This window comes from Nematolebias whitei, chromosome 1 (assembly GCF_014905685.2).
Source record: "Nematolebias whitei isolate Nwh7 chromosome 1, NemWhi1, whole genome shotgun sequence".
Classification (NCBI taxonomy): Eukaryota; Metazoa; Chordata; class Actinopteri; order Cyprinodontiformes; family Rivulidae; genus Nematolebias; species Nematolebias whitei.
The window spans coordinates 19,270,042-19,289,852 of NC_056498.1; the positions used below are offsets into that span (position 1 = coordinate 19,270,042).

The 19,811-nt window shown below is 40.6% G+C and overlaps 1 protein-coding gene across 1 annotated transcript in view; it reads left to right on the forward strand.

Annotated features, from left to right (window-relative positions):
- Positions 1-19,811, forward strand: part of si:dkey-172j4.3 (diacylglycerol kinase eta) — a gene marked incomplete in the record, with an annotated part of 132,856 nt that overhangs the window by 108,462 nt on the left and 4,583 nt on the right. Inside the window, 11 exon segments of the mRNA XM_037688341.1 lie at positions 691-790; positions 3,997-4,062; positions 8,811-8,976; positions 9,062-9,160; positions 9,235-9,319; positions 9,396-9,503; positions 12,843-12,939; positions 13,026-13,133; positions 14,165-14,278; positions 15,218-15,352; positions 18,545-18,708. Of these exon segments, the coding sequence (XP_037544269.1) occupies positions 691-790; positions 3,997-4,062; positions 8,811-8,976; positions 9,062-9,160; positions 9,235-9,319; positions 9,396-9,503; positions 12,843-12,939; positions 13,026-13,133; positions 14,165-14,278; positions 15,218-15,352; positions 18,545-18,708 (1,242 nt within the window).

Consider the following 19,811-nt stretch of genomic DNA (forward strand, 5'->3'; position numbering starts at 1 on the left):
AACCTTGTTAGATTTGTCTACCTGGATTATTGAGCATGCATCAGGACATCATTATAAATGTTTAACAACGCTGATTGTTTAGAGATAAGTGTGTATCTCACGAACCTCCGCCAGTGTGAACATGGTTTGAGTTTGGCTCCTGGAAATCACTTTCTTGTTTGATTTTCTGAGGATATCTCAGCAGCAGGACAGCTGCTGTCAGACTCTGAATGGTTTTATTTAAACAAAGACTTTTTGCTGACTAAACGTGTTCACACTGACAGGAAAATTAGAGGAGTAAAGCCCAGCTCCAGCTTTCGTTTGTCTGCGACCACCTATTACTTTAAAAAAAGTTGTTGAAGTACAGATAAATCTAAATGGGGGTAAAACCTTTATTTTTCTGGAGTGAGCTGCTCAGCAGGATGCTGCTTTTAAACATAAAAAAGTGAGAGTTCCTGCAGCTCTAATCATCTAAGATGATGTAATACAGAGAACAGTGTGAGTCTGGAGCAGCCTCGCCGCTGACTCACTCAGCTGTAATGTAGCAGCTGGAAGGAAACACCAACTGAGTGGGGGGCGGGGGCACTGACAGGCAGGTAGCACTGAAGCACCTGCATGTGTGTGTGAATCACCCAGCTGTTAAACATAAAAAGCCCAAATCATCCGATGAAATCGTGGCGTTAATCTCGTGAACTCTCATCCTGTTGGCAGGTTTCTGTGTGGGACCGTGAACGACTTTGTGGCGGAGGTGGGGAAGGCATACGAGAGAGCCACGGAGAACAAGGAGGAGGCCGACGCCATGGCCAAGAAGGTAAAACAGGTCAGCGTGTGTGTTGCGTAACCAGTGGGCAGGTGGAGGTGTGTGTTAAAAATAGTGTGCGTGCACGGTTTAGCACAAAGCAGAGTTTCACCACCCCCCTCTCTGCTGTAGCTTTTTGAGATGATTTGAATCGAACATATAACACGTTGAACACGAGGAGCAACGAGGGACTGACGCACTTCAGAACAAACTTCAGGTTTTTTCTCCTTCGGTAATTTGAACTCGTCTAAGGTATCTCTTGATCATTAACTTCAGGGTTTTTTTCTAGTTTTAAATGTAAGGCTGAGTTTGATCAATGAATAGATAAATATTGATACATAATGAACAATAAATATCCTATGTTGTAGATAGATCTTTAAACAATCTTCTTTTGGAGGAAAAATAGTTAAATTAGGACCCGACTCACGAGCTGAGCATCTTATGCCAACATATTTTCTAAACCTTTATACCTTTATAAAATTTATTATTATTATTATTATTATTATTATTATTATTATTATTATTATTAAACCTTTATAAACCTTTATGTTGCTGTCAGTTTAGCACAGACGTGGGCAGCTTAAGGCCCGAGGGCCAAAAGTGGCCCTTGGACAATCTCCTTCAGGCCCCCAATAAACTTAGTTCAAAAGAAAACAACTTAAGAAAAGATTGATTTAAAAAACACTTTATAAACAAAACTTAAGCAAATTTAAATTAAAAATCTTACTCAAAACTTAAAAAAAAACATCCAATAATGCTCAGTCAGGTCATCTGAACAGTTTCTTTTTTTTGTAGAGACGTTTCGCCCTCTATCCAGAGGGCTTCATCAGTCTGAGCAGTTCCAAGTAAACTGTTTCCCCACCCAGATGACCCGACTGAGCATTATTGGATTTGGTACCTGGATGATTGAGCATGAACTTTGTTGCCTTGAACCACTTTGACTGAGGCTGCCTGCCTGGGAGGAGTTGATGGGGGACAGGACAGCCCCCAGAAACCAGCTCCAGCTAACTGGTTGGTCCACTTAAGGAGTTTACTGCTCGGTGAAGAAATAGTTTACTGGAACTCCTCAGACTGATGAAGCCCTCCGGATAGAGGGCGAAACGTCTCTACAAAAAAAAAGAAACTGCCCAGATGACCTGACTGAGCATTATTGGATTTGTTACCTGGACGACTGAGCATGAATTTTGTTGTTTTTTTTTAAACATTTTTAAGTCATTGTCTTTCCAGAACTAGATGGAACCATAAATGCTTAGAAACAAATATATACTGTATTTATCAGATTATAAGGTGCACTTAAAATATATATATATTTTTTTTCAAAAATTGACAGTGAGCCTTTTAATCCGGTGCGCCTTATGTATTCATTCTGGTTGAGCTTACTGACCTCGAATTGATTTTATGTGGTACACTGCGCTCAAAAATCTATCAATATGAACTTGTTTTGCTTATTGCGCCTTATTATATATTATTATTATATATTTAATCCGGTGCGCCTTATAGTCCGAAAAATATGGTGTTTGTTTTGCATATTTCTGCTAACATGTATAACTTGTTAAGCTAATGTGTTTAATTTAATGTCACAGGAGCCAGTTTACAATATGTCTTATATTCCGAAAGGTTATTGGAAAGACAAGTTTTTGTAAAGCATGCTAACTTTGCTACAACAAAAAGCCTTAAAACGTTCTTCTAGATGATCTGTCATAAAGAAAATGTATTTTCCAATTTTCCATGTGGCCATTTGTTTGCTTTAAATGTCTTGATGTGGCCCTTTCGGGGAAAAAAAAATGTTGCCCACATCTAGTTGAGTATAACGTAGCTATTTACGTAGAATTCTACAGTTACCGTATCTTCCGCACTATACGTTGCTCTGGAGTAAAGGTTGCATCAGTCAAAAAATGCCTCATGAAGAGGAAAAAACATATACGAGTAGCTTCGGAGTAGAAATCGCTTTTATTGTTGGTCACCACTGACCCCAGGGAAACGTGGGCCGGTGTTGTGCCAAAAATAGATTGGCGGCCGTAGGGGTGCGCACGAGAGAACTCGCTGTTGCAGCTCTTCAAAATTTAAGAAGAATAACACTTAAAAGCAATTATTTGTTTGCTCGACATTATAGTAAAGTTGTGTCTCAGTTGAACTTTTCCTTAATAAATAATAAATACACTTTAATGGTCAAAACAGCATCATTTTGCCTGGGCGGCGCGGTGCACTGAGAACAGTCTGTCCCAGTCGGCAGCCATGCCCCATCCATCCACCGCCGGAACGGGGAGGAAGGGCGCAGCGAGGCACATGGTCCGCAGCCCCGGAAGGCGGCAAGGTGCAGGCAAGGGAGCGCTGTGGAGCTCGCGTCAGGATCCGCGGGCTCTGCAGCGTTCCTCCACAGCCGGAGCACTTCATGTTCGGTTTGGTTCATGTCAACACGAATGAACATTTAACATGTCAGTCAAAAATTGTGTCTTACCTTTTCTCATCTAAGCAAAAATATTATTCTGAGTAAGAATAAGAGGGCCGCGCTAATTAGCAGCAGCTTTGTGCACTACGTCCATCTTTCGGACGACTGTACGTACGTGTTCTCGTTGTATCTCAGTGCTATGATTATAAAGCTTATTCTGATTCTGAATAGGGAGAAGAAAAAAAACATAAATAAGTCGCTTCGGACTATACGTTGCAGGACATACCAAACTATGAAAAAAACAAAGACTTATAGTCCGGAAAATATGGTATGTACAAATGGCAGGAGCAGCTAGCTGTAGCACTTCCTGCAGAAATAAGTGTAATGTAAAATGAATGGTGGTGTAAATGTGTATAAAACAATCAGATTTGCATGAACAGCTCAAAACTGATTGATATTGGAATTGTTTTAAGACGACAGCAATCCACTTTAGTCACAGCCCTGCTCAGACTAGCCATTGGCTCATCAGTTTGGTCCAAATTAAGCTACGTTCACACGGCAGGCAAATACGACCCATACTGGATTTATTTTGTTGTTTTTCTCATGACAGTCTGAAAGTGACAAATTCAATTTGTTTTTTTTTTGTTTTTTTCATCTGACTCAAGTTTTTTTTAATTCGTAGTAAAAGTTTATCAAGGTTTGATTTTGGATTTTAGATGTTCTGTGTGGCTCTTGTCATAAAATTTACACTCTGTTCACGTGATTCTCAGTTGGCCAGAGGAGTCGATACAAACAATGAAAGTATCTCTTTCTCTGTCTCCTCTCCCAGTGTGCTCTGCTGAATGAGAAACTGGACTCCCTGGTCAAGGCCTTGAGTGAGGAGGCAGAGGCTCAGGTAAATGTCAGCATCAGGTGTTATCAGGAGGTTGTCTTCAGAAGAAGCAGAGCACTCTCACTTGATTGTTGTAAATAATTAATAAAAACGGTCTAAGAGTTTTGCTCGAAAATAGAAGTTGAACGTTTACTGGAAGTACATTTTTATCTGTAATGTTTGATCCTCACCCGGGAATCAGGAAACATCTACAGAGCTTTTAAATGAATCTGAGGGATGAGCAGGAAAATACTGCAGACACTTTAAAATCAGGATTAAAAAAAAGTTTAAGCTAAACAGTTTGTGTAAATTAAAATCACCTTAAACTGTAAAAATAAATAAAATAATAAGTGGCCCCAGGATTATGCATGAATATGTTGTCCTGCTGTTCTGTATTTATTTATCAGAATTTTTCATTACTGGAATTCAGACAACAACAAATCAGATTTGTGGTGTTTTGTTATAATTAATGAATATCCTACCTGTTGTAGATGGCTCTTTGAATGACCTGTTTGGAGAAAGAATGTTCATGATCCTACTCAGACTAGCCATTACCTCAACAGTCAGGTGAGAAATAACTAGGGCTGCAGGATATTGGATTTTTTGCCGATATCCGATATGCCGATATTTTATATACTTTCCTTTGTCAGAACATAGCCCTCTTATTTAGGCTTATTTGCTACAAAAATTGTGCAACAGCTGTAAGAGCTGGTGTCATATATTCAGTAACAACCAAATGATATGCATAGCACTTAACTTATATTAATGAAAAGTGTTAAATGTTATTTATTAGCATTAGTCAGCTGTGATGCTGTCTCACTTGTGGAGGCTTGTTCCAGGTTCCTAGCTGCAGTGTGGGATCCTCTGCTCTCTTGTGCATGAAGGACAGACTTTTTAAGTTCAAAGTTTTTGTCTGTCCATTGTGCAGTAAGGCTAATCATGCTAACGGGGCTAACACGTGACGTCCAAATGTCTGTGGTAAAACTCACCCAACAAGTCATGCTATTGGCTATTAGCTTCACAATGATGTCGGAAATGACGGCTTGTAATTCGGGTAACGTTACGTCGGAAAAATATCTCAGAGGGGGCGATGTAGCGAGGCTCAACGTATTCCATAAATCTTGGGAATCTGACATCCTCACAAACGTAAAATAAAACTTCCACACCGCAGACATTTTGAATTTTCCTCCGCCGTGAGATCGGGTAGGTGCACGTGATGTCTTCGCGTTGCACTGCCAATGCAGGCAAAAACAGCGCCTTTTATATCGACTAGTTATTTTAATGGAATGGCCGATGTCCGATATTGAAATTTAACGTTAATATCGGCCGATACCATGCCGATATCGTTCATCCCTAGAAATAATCAAAGTGGATTCCTGCCATTTTAAAAGAAAGACAGTCAGTTACTTCAGAGGTTAATGCAAGCACCATTTTACAGACTTTTATACTATCAGTTTCACATTTCACAGTTATTCTGACAGAAACATTATTATACTCCTACCAGAAGTGCTAAGGCTAGCAGCTGCTGCTGCTTGCAAATAACTGTAGAGTTTGCTTTAAATACTTGTGTAATTTGAAATTTAAAGTCCTGTAAAGGATGTTAAAACATCTGCATACCTCTGTAAGATCTTTATATTAAAAATGGCACATATCAGCTATCTGCTTTGGTCTCAGCTCCACTCGGACTAGCCGTTAGCTCAACAGTTCAGTCAGAATTAAACTGAGTTAACTCAAGTATCTGCAACAGGTAAGATGTTAATTGTTTGAAAATTGTCCAGTACACTCACTTGATTTTGCCAATAACTGTTTGGAAGAAGATGCCCCCCCCCCCCCCCCCCAACACCCACACATTGTTATTGTTGTCCTTTCTAAGCTCTGGGTTATAATACTAGGACTGTATTAAAAGCAGTGGGTTTAGCTTCCTCATGGCCTCAACAACATATAATTTTAGCATCTCTACTCCCTGTTAAGTTTTTTTTTTTTTTCTTATCTGCAAATTAATTTAGATGCTGGAAAATAAACAGCAGAACCCTGGAAATGTCAGCACAATTTTAGGCTCTTCTTCACTGAAACTCACACTGCAAAACACCCTCCTCCTGCAGCAGCTTTGCCTGTAAATTAATTTTAAATGCAGCCTCTTATTGTCAAGGAGGTGAGGAGTTTCAGCTCGAAAGCAGGAAGTTAAAACAGACGTGGTTCTAATGCTGCTCCACTCATTAAATGGAATAGATCTTCAAACGAGGGTAACATCTGTGGCTTTACATGTGATTAATATGTAAATACGTTTTTTCTTTACCCTCTTCTTCCTGTCTGGGTCATGGTGCCCATATCCAGCAGTCACTGTGCAAGAGACAGGGGACAGCCTGGACATGTCTCTAGTCCATCACAGGGACACAGAGACAAACGAGACAAACATTCACTCTCTCACTCACAGCTAAGGACAATTTAGAGTTACCAATCAGTCTAACATGCATGTTTTTAGTAGGGATGCACCAATCCACTTTTTTTTACTTCCGATCCCGATACCTAAATCTAAATATCGGCCGATACCGATCCAGTTCTGATATCATGATCATCATTGATTTTATATGAGGCTGTAATAATCTCCTCTCAAACACAATTTGTACAAATATATGATGCATGTCCAAAAAGGCAACTTGGGGTAAGTTTTATTAATGTTGGATAAGTTTCAAAGTTAGAATTAAATTCTGCTAACACAAAACATGTTTCTTTTTATTCCTAGCTTTAAAGTGGATATTAAAGTGATTAATTTAAGTGATTGTTTAGTTATTTTATTTTATTTTTTTACATAAGGGGCAGATATAAGAATAATTTTTCTTCTGTCTGCACTCTTTTCATTCATTGTTTTCTTTTTGATGATTTTTTTTTAAAATTTTGTTTCTTTTAAATGAATGAATAAATGAATTAAATAAAATAAAAAGTTAACTGGCTTCAAACATCTGCTAAGTTCAAGGCATAAACCAACAGACATGTTCCTGTTTTTAGTATTTTACATCACTTTATAATGTAGCTGTTTTTGTTTTTAATATAATTTTCAAATCACATGTTTTTTATGATTGTCTACTGTTGTACTGATAAATATCTCCTGGAGGGTAAACTATATCTTGGCTGCAATTATCAAGTTGAGAAATCCTTCGTTTTCTACAACTGATAGTGGTTGGTCATTAATCATGATGAAGTTTAGCAACTTCTCTGTAAACATTTGAGCTCCGTGGTTTCAGTGACGTCTTCTTCTTGTTCAATCCAAAGCAGGCAGCCTGATTTGGGGCAGCCGCGCTCAGTCTGTCCCTCCTCAGAGACGGGCAGACTGAGCAGGGCAGATTGGACGCGGCTGGCCGGGGTCGAGTCGCCTCTTTTGGTTTGACCAAAGAGTAGCACCCCGCTGAAGCCACGGAGCTCGAATGTCCATCGTAAAACTAACTTTACCGCGGTTTAATGTGGTGCTATGGATCTGCAGACATTGCACGTTGCTGTCTTGTTTTGTGTGTTTCTAGTGTAAAATACTTCCACACAGCGGACATGTTTAGATGAAAAGTTGGTTAGCTGTTAGCCACAGTGCTGCTAACTCAGTCCTCACGTTGTAGCTGGCTGCAAACTATGAACTGGATTTCCTGAATATGAGGCGGGTCTTATTATTCTGGGCTCACGAGACACGCCGCCATTCAGAAAATCCATTCCATAGTTTAAAGCCAACATACATCATGGATCAGAAATATCGGCAGGTGGATCGGAAAAATCCGATACGTAAATTATGCTGGTATCGGAGGCCGATACCGATACTGGATCGGATCGGCCCCATCCCTAGTTTTTAGTCTATGGGAGGAAACCACAGGCTCAGAGAAAACCCACACATGCACGGAGAGAACATGCAAACTCCACCCAGAAAGGCCCCCAACCAGCATTCAATTCGGCGACCTTCTCGCTGAGAGGCAGCAGCTCTATCAACTGATCCACCGTTCTGCCTGGATTCTACATTTGATTGTAAATAATGACATTCCTTAACTTAATAAAGTCAGTTTGGGGAAATAAATATTGTTTTAAATAATTCTGGAGAGTTGCATGCATATACCCCCTGCCCCCGTTTATGTTGAAGCCCCAATCGTTATCTTAAAGCCACATAGTTCTTTAAAAAGTCTAGGTGTCAGATAATCTCAGTATATATAAACATGTTCTGACAGCCCCCAGAATCAACAGCACAACGAACAATCCTCTGCCTGTCACTGTGGTGGGTCATATAAAGAAAGATTATGACACATGGACTGAGCAAAGTGGGACGAGGGTTATCAGAGAAGTAACCAGGAAGCTAAATCTAACCCTGCTGGAGCTCTGCAGAGCTGGGGGTATTTGTCCATTGGAGCATTAGGAGCTGCACAGAACTGGGCTTCAAGGAAGAAAGACCAGGACTAAATCAACATTGTTTAAAGAGACAAACTAAGGCAGACAGTTTGAAATCTGTTCAAATTCATATTGAAAATCCCCCTTTTCCCATTTTGTTCTCTTGTCAGACTACAACTTAACCCTCTGTCCAACATCTTGTGCAAACCTCTTGTCATACTGAGGACACTCTGTCCTCAGTCAAGCACGGTGGTGGCAGCTCCATGCTGAAGGATGCTTTTCATCAGTAGGGCCTAGAAAACTGCTCAGAGTTATTCAGGTTTTCTGCTGGAAGGCACCAAACCACTAGAACGTCAAGGAGACGACTCTGTAGATGTCTCAGCTGAAAAGACCCTCTGTTCTGTGTTTTTGTCCAGGTGGTACCAGCAGGTTCATCTCCAAGCCAGGAGGGCTCGAGTCCCGGTGAAAGTGGTGGCGAGTCAGGGTCAGAAGGCAAACCGTATCGATCCAAGGAGCAGCTGATGCTCAGGGCCAACAGCCTGAAGAAAGCTCTGAGGCAGATCATTGAACAGGCAGAGAAAGGTAACAGCACATCCAGCAGGAGTCTTCAGCTTTCTTCTGCGTACGAGTACGAGCGTTCACTTCACTGACTTAGGTGTTGTTCCAGTGGTGGACGAGCAGAACCGACACACGCTGGTCCAGAGGATGCCATCATCGTCCTCCATTAAAAGGGAGAACAGTGATGAGCTGAAGGATGCAGAGCCACGTAAGTATCATCTGAAATTTAATTCTGCAAATAATAAAAACGGAGGTGTTTTCATGAATTTGCTGACTCTTCAGGTCCAGGAGGTCTGAGTCCCACGTCCCCCATCGTCTTAGAGAAACCAGAGAGTCTTAACACTGTCTCTTTCAGCGAGGACTCAGTGTAAGTGTGTTCCTTCATGACTCTGCTGTGCGCATGTGAATCACCACACTAATAAACTGTCCATGTGCGTCTGTAGACAATGTACAGAGAAGTGTGTGATGAATAACTACTTCGGCATCGGCCTGGACGCAAAAATCTCCCTCGAGTTCAATAACAAGAGAGATGAGCACCCCAAGAAGTGCAGGTATGACAGAAAATATGTTAACATAGAGTTCCTCTGTGTTTTTATGCAGTTGCTGGTAAAGTTTTATGATTTCTGAAGATTTTACCTCAAACTGTGTCGGGTCCAGTGGCCACCGAACCCATAGTCTTAAATTTCTTCAATTTCGATGCCATATTTCAGCTCTGCTGAGTCAGTCACATGACAACGCCAACCCTTGGTGGGAGCCCAGCTAAAATGCAACCCAACGTGTCGCCGACATCTTCTTTTTTGACTCGTTACACAAAGTAACTTAGAAACTGTAATCATTCCAAAGAATTTCAAACTCTTCTTACCCCCACAATTTTTACATTTCTCATGTAGTTTTTACATCAAAACATCTGCTTTTGATTGTTTCAAAACTAGGTCCCAAATGTCAAAGTTCATACTCCAATAATCCAGGTAAAAAAATCCAGCAAAGTTCAGTCAGGTCCTCTGGACGATTTATTTTATTATTGAGATGTTTCGTCCTTCATCCAAAGGACTTCATCAGTCTGAGGAGCCACAACAAACTCGGGGTGCATTCACACCAGCCCTGTTTAGTCCGCTTTAATCCAACTCTAGCTCGTTTTCCTAGAAAGTCCAGTTCGTTTGGGGAGGTGTGAACGCACTGTCGAACTCTGTCATGGAACAAAAAGGCGAACTCTGGCCCGGGCTAAAACCTAGGTCTCATTCCGGTAGAAGAGAACTCCAGCGCGGTTCGAGTACAGTGTGAATGCAAACGGACCGGACACCGCTCCACAAGCAAGAAGTGGAGTACAATGCAGGGTAAAGAAACACACATTTCTCTGACCTTATATGGAGCCGTCAGCTACCTTGTGTGAAAAACAATATTCTCCATGGTCTTCTGCCTCATCTTCTGCTCATGCTAAGTCCATTTTTGAAAAATGACAAAATATAACTCCTAAAACTGCTAAAATTTGATGCCACTCCGTTTTTGTTTTGATTTCCAGAAGAAGAAGTGTCTTCAGAGGTTTTTGTGTAATTTCTTTCATTAGTTTTTGGTGCAGCGCCCCCCACAGGCGAGCGGGTGAACAGGTTGGTTCACCAGGTTGACTCGACTGCACAGTGCAGTGTGAATGCAAACGCACCAGCTCAAATGTAAACAAAGTGTCATGAATATTGGTCCCCAACTGAACCGTCTACCGGACTATCTGGTGTGAAAACAACCTCAGTCCCACAAGCAGCACAGTCACAGTGGACCAACCAGTTTGCTGGTGATAAGATGGTTTCTGGGACCCGCCCTCTCCCCCATCAACTCCTGTGAGGCAGCCATAGAAAAAGTGGTTCAAAACGTCAAAGGACTGATGAAGTCCTTTGGATGAAGAACAAAACGTCTAAAAAAAAAATAAATGTCTAGATGACCTGACTGAATTTTGTTGGGTTGTCTCAAAATTATTTTTAGGCTTTAGAGACAAAAGTTGGTGTTTGTTGGAGTTTCAGACAATAGCTCTGTTGTCGCCCTTCAATATTTCTGCAGAAACTTGTACTACAGCTTAAACTTTGAGACTTACCACGTTATTCACAGCTTCACCTGCATATTTACCAAACAGTCTCACTCTACTTGTCATCGAAAGATGTTTGTGTTAAAAGACAAAGGATGTTTCATTTCTTGAACTGTTCTTAATTATAAAGTGTTGAGTTCATGAGCATCAACACTGGTTTGGTTTTTAAGATCTCTTTTCTTCTTGACATTTTTGGTCAGTTTGCCTTTATTTTCAACTTTTTGACCTTAATTTCAAAACAAAACAAACAAAAAAACTATTTTCTTTGGGGGTTTTTTTCCCTATTTTCTCAGAGTAACATCATTACAACTCTTGGATGAGACTGGGTTTTCACATATGTTCTTTCAAGCTTAGAAACATTAAGATTTAGCCTTAAATGGAAATAAAATCATGGACTTAACGTTTGCACCATCTATATTAACTAAATGCATCTTTGTTGCTCATTGTCTTATCAATAAAAATGTAACCTGTTGAATCTAAAGCCAGATTCAAGTCAATTCAATTCACTTTGTTAATATAACAAGCATCATCTTAGAGCACTGTACAAAATCATTCGCATACATTATAAAGAGAAAATGAGTAGGTCTATCCAAAATGCTGTTTTCAGGGTTTTAACTGGAGTTAGTGGGAGAGATCATATCTCTCCAGTTTTAGCTTATCTCCATTGGCTCCCTGTCAAATTCAGAATAAAATTCAAAATCTTACTTCTAACCTACAAAGCCCTCAGCAACTTAGCTCCATCTTATATTACAGATCTTATTGTTCCATATTTTCCTAACAGAGCACTTCGCTCTCAGACTGCAGGCTTACTTGTGGTTCCTAGAGTTTCCAAAAAGCAGAAGAGCTTTCATTTATTAGGCTCCTCTCTTGTGGAACCAACTTCCAGTTTCTGTCCGTGAGGCTGACACATTGTCCAGTTTTAAGACTGGACTTAATTCTATCCTTTTTGATAAATCCTATAATTAGTGTCATCTTGGGTTTCCTGAGCTGTACCTTCGATATGCTGCTATAGGCTTAGGCTGCTGGAGGACAAATTGACTTCATTTCATCAAATGAATACCGTAATTACAAATTAATACAAATAAATAGTTTGTATTTGTAATTATTTCTATCTTAACACATGTTTTTTTGTCTTTCCTCCTAGTGAGGGACCTGCTTGCCTCCATTCTGGACCTGTCATTCTGGACCTGTCATTCTGTGTCCATTTCTCTTTCCTGTTCTCTCAAATCCAGCCAGTTGAAGCAGATGGCCGCTCATCCTGAGCCTGGTTCTGATGGAGTTTTTCCTTTCCACTGTTGCCTTTATGCTTGCTCAGAATGGGAGACTGCAACCAAATGAAGATTCAAAACAATCTGCTGGCTTCCTTAGATAGATAACTGTACTCATTGGCTTTTTCATGTATGTGAATGTTTTTGTGCAGTGCCCTCAGACCTCTTGTGGCCCGATGCTATATAAAGAAACTGAATTTAATTGAATTATATAAATAAGAAGCCAGCAGATTGAGTGGAGTCTTCACTTTCTCACAATCTCTCATCCTGAGCAGCTTATTGGTGACAGTGGAAAGAAGCAACTCCCTTTCAACAGGAAAAACCTCCAGCAGAACCTGGCTCAGGATAGGCAGCAGTCTTTCTTGACTGGCTGGGGTCAGAGAGGACAGGAAGGAGACACAGACAAACACAGAATGGCTGCTCCATGTGTAGCTTGTACTGGAACAAAAACATGTTCACCATAGAAATAATGACGAAACAAACATGGAGAGAAGAGCAAAGATAGCAGCAGAGTGAGGAAATCTGATCTCATTGGTTGTTTCCATCTGCAGCAGTCGCACTAAGAACATGATGTGGTACGGGGTTCTGGGGACTAAAGAACTGGTCCAGAAGACGTACAAGAACCTGGAGCAAAGAGTTCAGCTGGAGGTCAGACCCTCAGTTTTTGAAGGATTCTTCTTAAATAAAAACATGTGTTGGCTGATCTCTGACATCACTTCCTCATACCTCCGCAGTGTGACGGGGTTTCCATTTCCCTGCCGAGCCTGCAGGGGCTGGCTGTTCTCAACATCCCAAGCTATGCTGGCGGGATCAACTTCTGGGGCGGCACCAAGGAGGACAATGTAAGAGATGTTCAGCCAGAGCTTAAATAAAACACACTCAAATTTAAAGCTTGTTTATATAAAACATAACTTTTGTTTACATTTTCAGCTCATCAAGTTGACTTAGGGCTGGACGATATGGCCAAAACTTTTATCACAATATATTTCTTAATTTCGGTCGATAACGATATAATTCGGTATCGATATAAACAATATAAAAGCCTCAGAAAAACTGTACAAACTGTACTAATAAATTCATGTTCACCTTTTATTTGAATTTAGCCTTAAAAAAAATTGAAATCATTGTCAAATAATCATAAAACTCTCAACTTTGTCAATATTAATAGTTTTAACTTTAAACAACAACATAACCCAGCAACCCATGCAGCAAACGTTTGCTGCATGTTTCTCTTTTGTTACAGCTGGGGGTGATGTTTCAGGGACACGTTGGCTCAAACTTTTATTGTGCTTCATCTTCTGACTCTCAGCATATTCTATCGAGTGGAAACTCTTCACAAGTGCAAGTTAGACGTGTTGGAATGACTCTCAGTCACATTTTGCAGAACACTGAAACCTGCAGTTTATCAAATCTTAGAAAGCTAAACCACTTCCACACCTCCGAATTAGTCTTTCCTCTCTTATCAATTATGTCATCTGCTTTCTCTTCGCTTGTGAAAGTTTGTTCAGTCACATTCTGACGGTCGTGGGCACTCATTTTAAAGCAAAAACTTAACGCACCAGGTTGGAGATTAGCGTAGCCTGCTACCGCTAACGCCTTCTAGACTCGAGCTCTGCGTAACATCTACGTCACCACGCGCTTACGTAGTTGTGTCGCGGCTTTTTCTGTCTGGGTTGAAACTGAAGTGGCCGCTTCAACCCGAACAAGAAAAGAAAAAGAAATGTGTCAGAGAAACGCTGTAATCCTATTGAAATATTGAAAATGTGCTTAAAAGTCATATAACCATTATTGAATAAAAGTATATTGTGACATATATAGATATTGAATTATTGTCCAGCCCTGAGTTGACTTTTTTGTTTTCTTGTTGCCTCAGAACTTTGGCGCTCCGTCGTTTGACGATAAGAAGCTGGAGGTGGTGGCAGTGTTTGGCAGTATGCAGATGGCCATGTCTAGAGTCATCAACCTGCAGCACCACCGCATCGCACAGGTAACACACACACACAATTTGTCTTTCTATCTTTACAGGGACTTTGCATTTACATCCATTTATTTTTTCATTCATTTCTATAGCCTAACTCTGACCCTAACCATTACCAGTACATACCTAACCCTAACCATTACCAGTACATACCTAACCATAACCATTACCAGTACATACTTAATCCTAACCCACTAATGGTACCTCTTCTTATGGGGCCTGGACTTTAGGCTCCATAAGGAGCAGCTGGTCCTCACAATGTAGTATGTGTTGGAAAAATGGACCTTACAAGGTAATAAATATATATACAGTATACACACACACACACACACACACACACACATTGATGCCTTTTTGCACAGTTGATTAGTTGAATCAGAGCAGGCTGAGCGGTAATGAATGAGCAATGAACCGTTTGTTGTACTCAGCTGGTGAAGAGGTGTCTAATAAAAAAAGTCGTTATCAGGCATCATCACAAATTCAGTTGGGATAATTAGTTCAAAGCCGTTTTCCTTTTTATTTTATTTCAGGTACATTAATCACTTAGTTCAGTTGTAAATGAGGAGATTCGAAGGTACGTGTTCCTGCGTACGACTGACTCTGCTGCTCTTTAATGCTACAAACAGAAAATATTTACTACTGAGAGATAGGTCCAATGTAAGCCCCGTTGCTAATAAAATTGTGGGACTTGAGTGTTTCCTGTTGGAGGCACGTATATCTTCATGGACATGCAGGCATTAAAACAGGGACTAAATGAGGAAAGAACAGTTTGATGATGCTCAGAGGTCAGCACAGATCTAACAGAGACCTTCAGTTGAGATTTTTTAACCTTGGTGACTTCTAAAGGAGGAATATGAAGTTGGTTTGAATTTGGTTAGTCCAATCCTGACCCTGGTCACTTGATTGTAGTTTGACAGATCCTGTCTCCTTCTTGTTGCATGCTCTCAGTGCCGGCAGGTGAAGATCACCATCCTGGGGGACGAGGGGGTTCCTGTGCAGGTGGACGGAGAAGCCTGGATCCAACCTCCTGGAATCGTCAAGATCGTCCACAAGAACCGGGCTCAGATGCTCACCAGAGACCGGGTAAGGTCCAGATCAGATATGAGCTACTTACTGTGTGACGTCGTACAAAATCATTTTTTATTCAGACTGCTTGTTGGTGTGTGAACATCTGTTTGCAGATGAAACACTGAGAGAAACGGAGTCCTGCTCCAAATATTTATTTTTATTTCATAAACGTTGCAGCTGAAGCTGCTCTCGTCTTCCTGCATGGGGACTTCTTGAAGCAAATCCATCCTTGTCGTGTTTGCTCTGTCTTCACACTGCTCAAACCTCTGAGAGCTCTGAGTCGAGCACGTTTGGTCACTTTGTTTCCATGGTTTCCCTGCTCTGATGCAAGACAGAAGACTGTTGGTCCACCAGGTTCATCCTCTTAAACGTGACCCGTTGTCAGTAAAATATTGGCCTGTGCGTCTGCGCCAAACACTCTGTTCCTGCTGGATGTCTGCAGGCTTTATGTTCATACGGGACATTTAGCATATTCAGCCATTTTAGATTTATAAAGCAAAAGTAAGAATGTAAAAAATTAAATGTTGAAAAATTGATCACGAATGATTCAACGAAAAAAGCTTTAAAACAAGTAGAAAATGGAATGTCAGTTTTAATAGCGTACACAAAAACTATAAATAAATTTGTTTAAATTTTTTTTATTGTTTTAAATATTAACGAGAACTTTTAATCATGTCAATAGTAATTAAACGAATAATAGAAATAGAAAAAAGATTATATATAAATATAATAAAGTTGATAATAAAACAGTATGCACTTGTTATATAACAGTAATATTCAAATATTACAATTTTTATTTTTTGTACTTTTTGGCTGCTCCCTTCCACAGGGGTCACCACAGTAAAGCTGTCATTTCTAATCCCGCACCCAGCCCAGCCTGAATTTCGGGCCGGGCCAGAATAATGTGCTAGATGGGTTTTTGATTGCGACGGCAGACGTGCACGGCTGACGATCCAGTTTGGATCACCACCAGCCACTCGCGGCCGTTTGACCACGCGCTGACCGGCCGGTTGAAAGAAGTACAAAAAGTCCAGATGGATGACTGCCAGTGACCCACCTGAAGCTCAACTGGACCCAGCTACTGCGTCAGCGGATGCGCGCAGTCGACGACCATTAATAACTATAATAATCGGCTGACTCTTTTTAAAAAACAAGAAATCGTATATCTTCCTATCTTTGAAATACAGTAGTCCCTCGCTACTTCGCGGTTCATTTATCGCGGGTTCGCTATATCGTGGATTTTCAAAATAAGATTGGACATGACACAATTGACTGATTGGATGAGCCATGGGTTGTTTACTTAAAATAAATCATTTTAAATGATTTTTGCACCATGTGAAGCTCACAAGTGCAAGGGAAGCTCCCTCCTGCAGCTGATCAGCTGATCTCCTCTGCAACATTTCTCCTGCTGCAGCTTTGTGAAGGGTTAACCCGTTGCTCTCCAGATGCACCGATCGACTTTTGTCTTCCAACTTAAAATTCAAAGTATGTCACGTTAATCATCATAATCACAAATAAGTGTTAAAAATTATTTATAAATTATTTTAGAACTTCTATGTTCAGTTGTTGAAGTGTAATTCGTCAAGAAGTACATTTCTGCTCCGTGCTGCAGAGCTGAAGCCGTGTGACCTCCCTTTCATGTCCTGCTGCACTTCTCTTCTCTACAATTTAAATTTAAATACTATAACAATTTAAATAAACAATGGATTGTTTATTTAAAATGTTACAGTATTTAAATTTAAATTGTTTATTTAAGGAGGGAGATTGGGAGTAACGGGTGATGAGTGAGTGTGATTACAGCCTGGCACATGTCAGGACAAAATTTACTGAACTTGAACTTGGACTACTGTATCCCTACTGTGCGGTTTTTCACTTATCGCGGGTGGGCGTGGTCCCTAACACCCATGATAAACGAGGGACCACTGTACGTTTTTAAATCATGTCAAACTGATTTGCTTACAAAAGCAGTAAAAGCTTAATAAAAAATAAAATGTCTGGTTTTTATTTATTAATTTTTTTAGTTTGGTTCTGTAATCACAAAAAATGATGCAGGTTCGGTCCAGGTACGATTTTTTTTAAAGCCCAAATGCAACTCTGCACTACAATGAACTAAGTTGCACAAAGACTTGGCAATTATTTTTACGCTGGATGTCCTTCCTGACACAACCACAGACCACTGAGCTACCACAGCCCTCTGTGTGGAGCAGAGCGCTGCTATCTAGGGCACCCGAGGGAACGGATGTTGGGGGTTAAGGGCCTTGCTCAAGGGCCCAAAGTGGGGCAAATGAGAGTGGAGGCAGGTGTAGGTGCTTCACGTTTCCCACCCACATTTTGATGTTGTCAGTTCAGGAAGTTGAACCGGCGACCTTCGGATCACAAGTCCACCTTCTCTAACCTCGGCGTCACCACGCCCTTATTCAAATAATAAATATTTAATTTAATTATGTCAATTCTCTGCGTCAACAATTAGAATAACAGAAGTATTTAAAAATATGTTTTGGTTGGTCTACAGCTTGATCGCAGAAAAGAATCAGAAAATAGATTAATAAAAGTAAAATAAAAAAATGAGTCAAGCAAATATATAAAATGTAATATTTTAAGGAACAAAACAATGATTTCATTAGTAATGACAAATATTGATAATAGTTAAATAACAAGTAAAAATATATATTTTATTATTATTTAAATGAAATGAAAACAACTTTGTCACAAACAACCATTCACTCTCTCACTCACGCCTAGAGACAATTTAGAGTCACCAATCAGCCTAACATGCATGTTTTTGATCTGTGGGAGGAAACCCGCACATGCACGGAGAGAACATGCAAACTCCACCCAGAAAGGCCCCTGGCCAGGATTTGATCTGGCAACCTTCTTGCTGAGAGGCAACCGCTCAACAACTGAGCCACTGTACGTCCAGGTTTTTTTCAAAGAAATAACAAAATAATATATCATTGTTAAATATTAAATAATGAATACAAATAAACACTAAGAAACAGGAAATAGAATAAATAGTATTTTTAAAAAGCTTTCTGTTTTAGGATGATTATTATTCTGTTTGGAGACTCGAGACGAGATGTTTCTCTGCTGACTCTTTACTTTTCCTCTGGTCACTGAAACAATCACTTTGGATGAATTAGCCTCACCGTACGGTAGTTTTCACATATGGAGGTGATAAATTCAACCGCTCTGTCTCTGTCCCACCAGGCGTTCGAGAGCACGCTGAAGTCGTGGGAGGACAAAAGAAAGATCGACACGTACCGTGCTGCCAGGCCCCGCCTGAACTCCCAGCAGTCCATGGAGTACCTGACGGAGGAGGAGTGCGCTCAGGTGCAGCAGCTGGGAATCGTGGCCGACACGCTCATCAACAAGTACGAAACGCTTTCCTCACTCGTGGGATTAACCAAATTATCTGAGACTGGATGGCCAGTCTGTACAGCACAAGGGTGTCTTGATCAAGGGCGTCATAAGAATCCATAATGTGGGGGGGACACAATGATGAGTGTAGATGAGTGTGCGTGCAAGTGTGCGCGTAAAAAAAAAAAAGGCGTTCACTAGTGAACAAAAAAGCAACATTTCAACTAGATTTCCTTTAATTCCACACATTTGAAACATGTTTCTCACCAAGTTTGTGTAAATTCAGCTGTGGGTTTTAAAGACATTTTAATTTTAATACAGAGCGTCAGGTCGGCACTCTTTGTGTTTATTGTGAAATAAAAAAACATCACCACTGGACTTACTCATCTAAATGATGTTTCTCATGAAACTTGAGGACAATAAGGTGTGGGGTTTAAAAGACATTTCAACTTTAATGCACCTGAACACACAGCGTCTCTTACACCTGCAGCGTCTGACAGCGTCACAGTTAAAGCTAAGCTAAGATGCTACAGACGTAGCGCTCCACTTCACTCCTCCTAACATGTATAAATGTTTATGATCAACCCCCCCGGTCAACAACTGCCCGCACAAAGCTCGCTAAACTGGCATGCAAGTAACACAGAGGTGTCCCCATCTCCTCCACCTGTGCGCGTTTTCTGCCGAGGCAGGAGGAGACGCATAGAAACACTGCAGGTGTTGCACCATATTCTGTGGCCACTGTATATTGTGACCGTGGCAACAGGCTGCTGTGTGTAGAGTTGGAGGTAACCAGGAAAACCTGGACTGGAGTTTTAGTGGTTTGAGTATTCTATTAATCAAGTGGAATGGATTTGTTCACGAAGAAAGAACCTGCGCCGACTGAACTAATGTTTCATCGTAAAAGTGGGGGGGTCCAAATGAAAGTTTTTTTTAATGTTGGGGGGATTTGTCCCCTTCACATATAATGGTTGCAACGCCTATGGTCTTGATGCTACAGGATTAAAAATAATAAACTCTGTGACCAGTTATGAATACAAGTTGTATTAATTTAAAGGATTTTTTAAATACAGATTTCTGTAGTGTATTGTTTTTTTTTTGGGGGGGGGGGGGGGGGGGG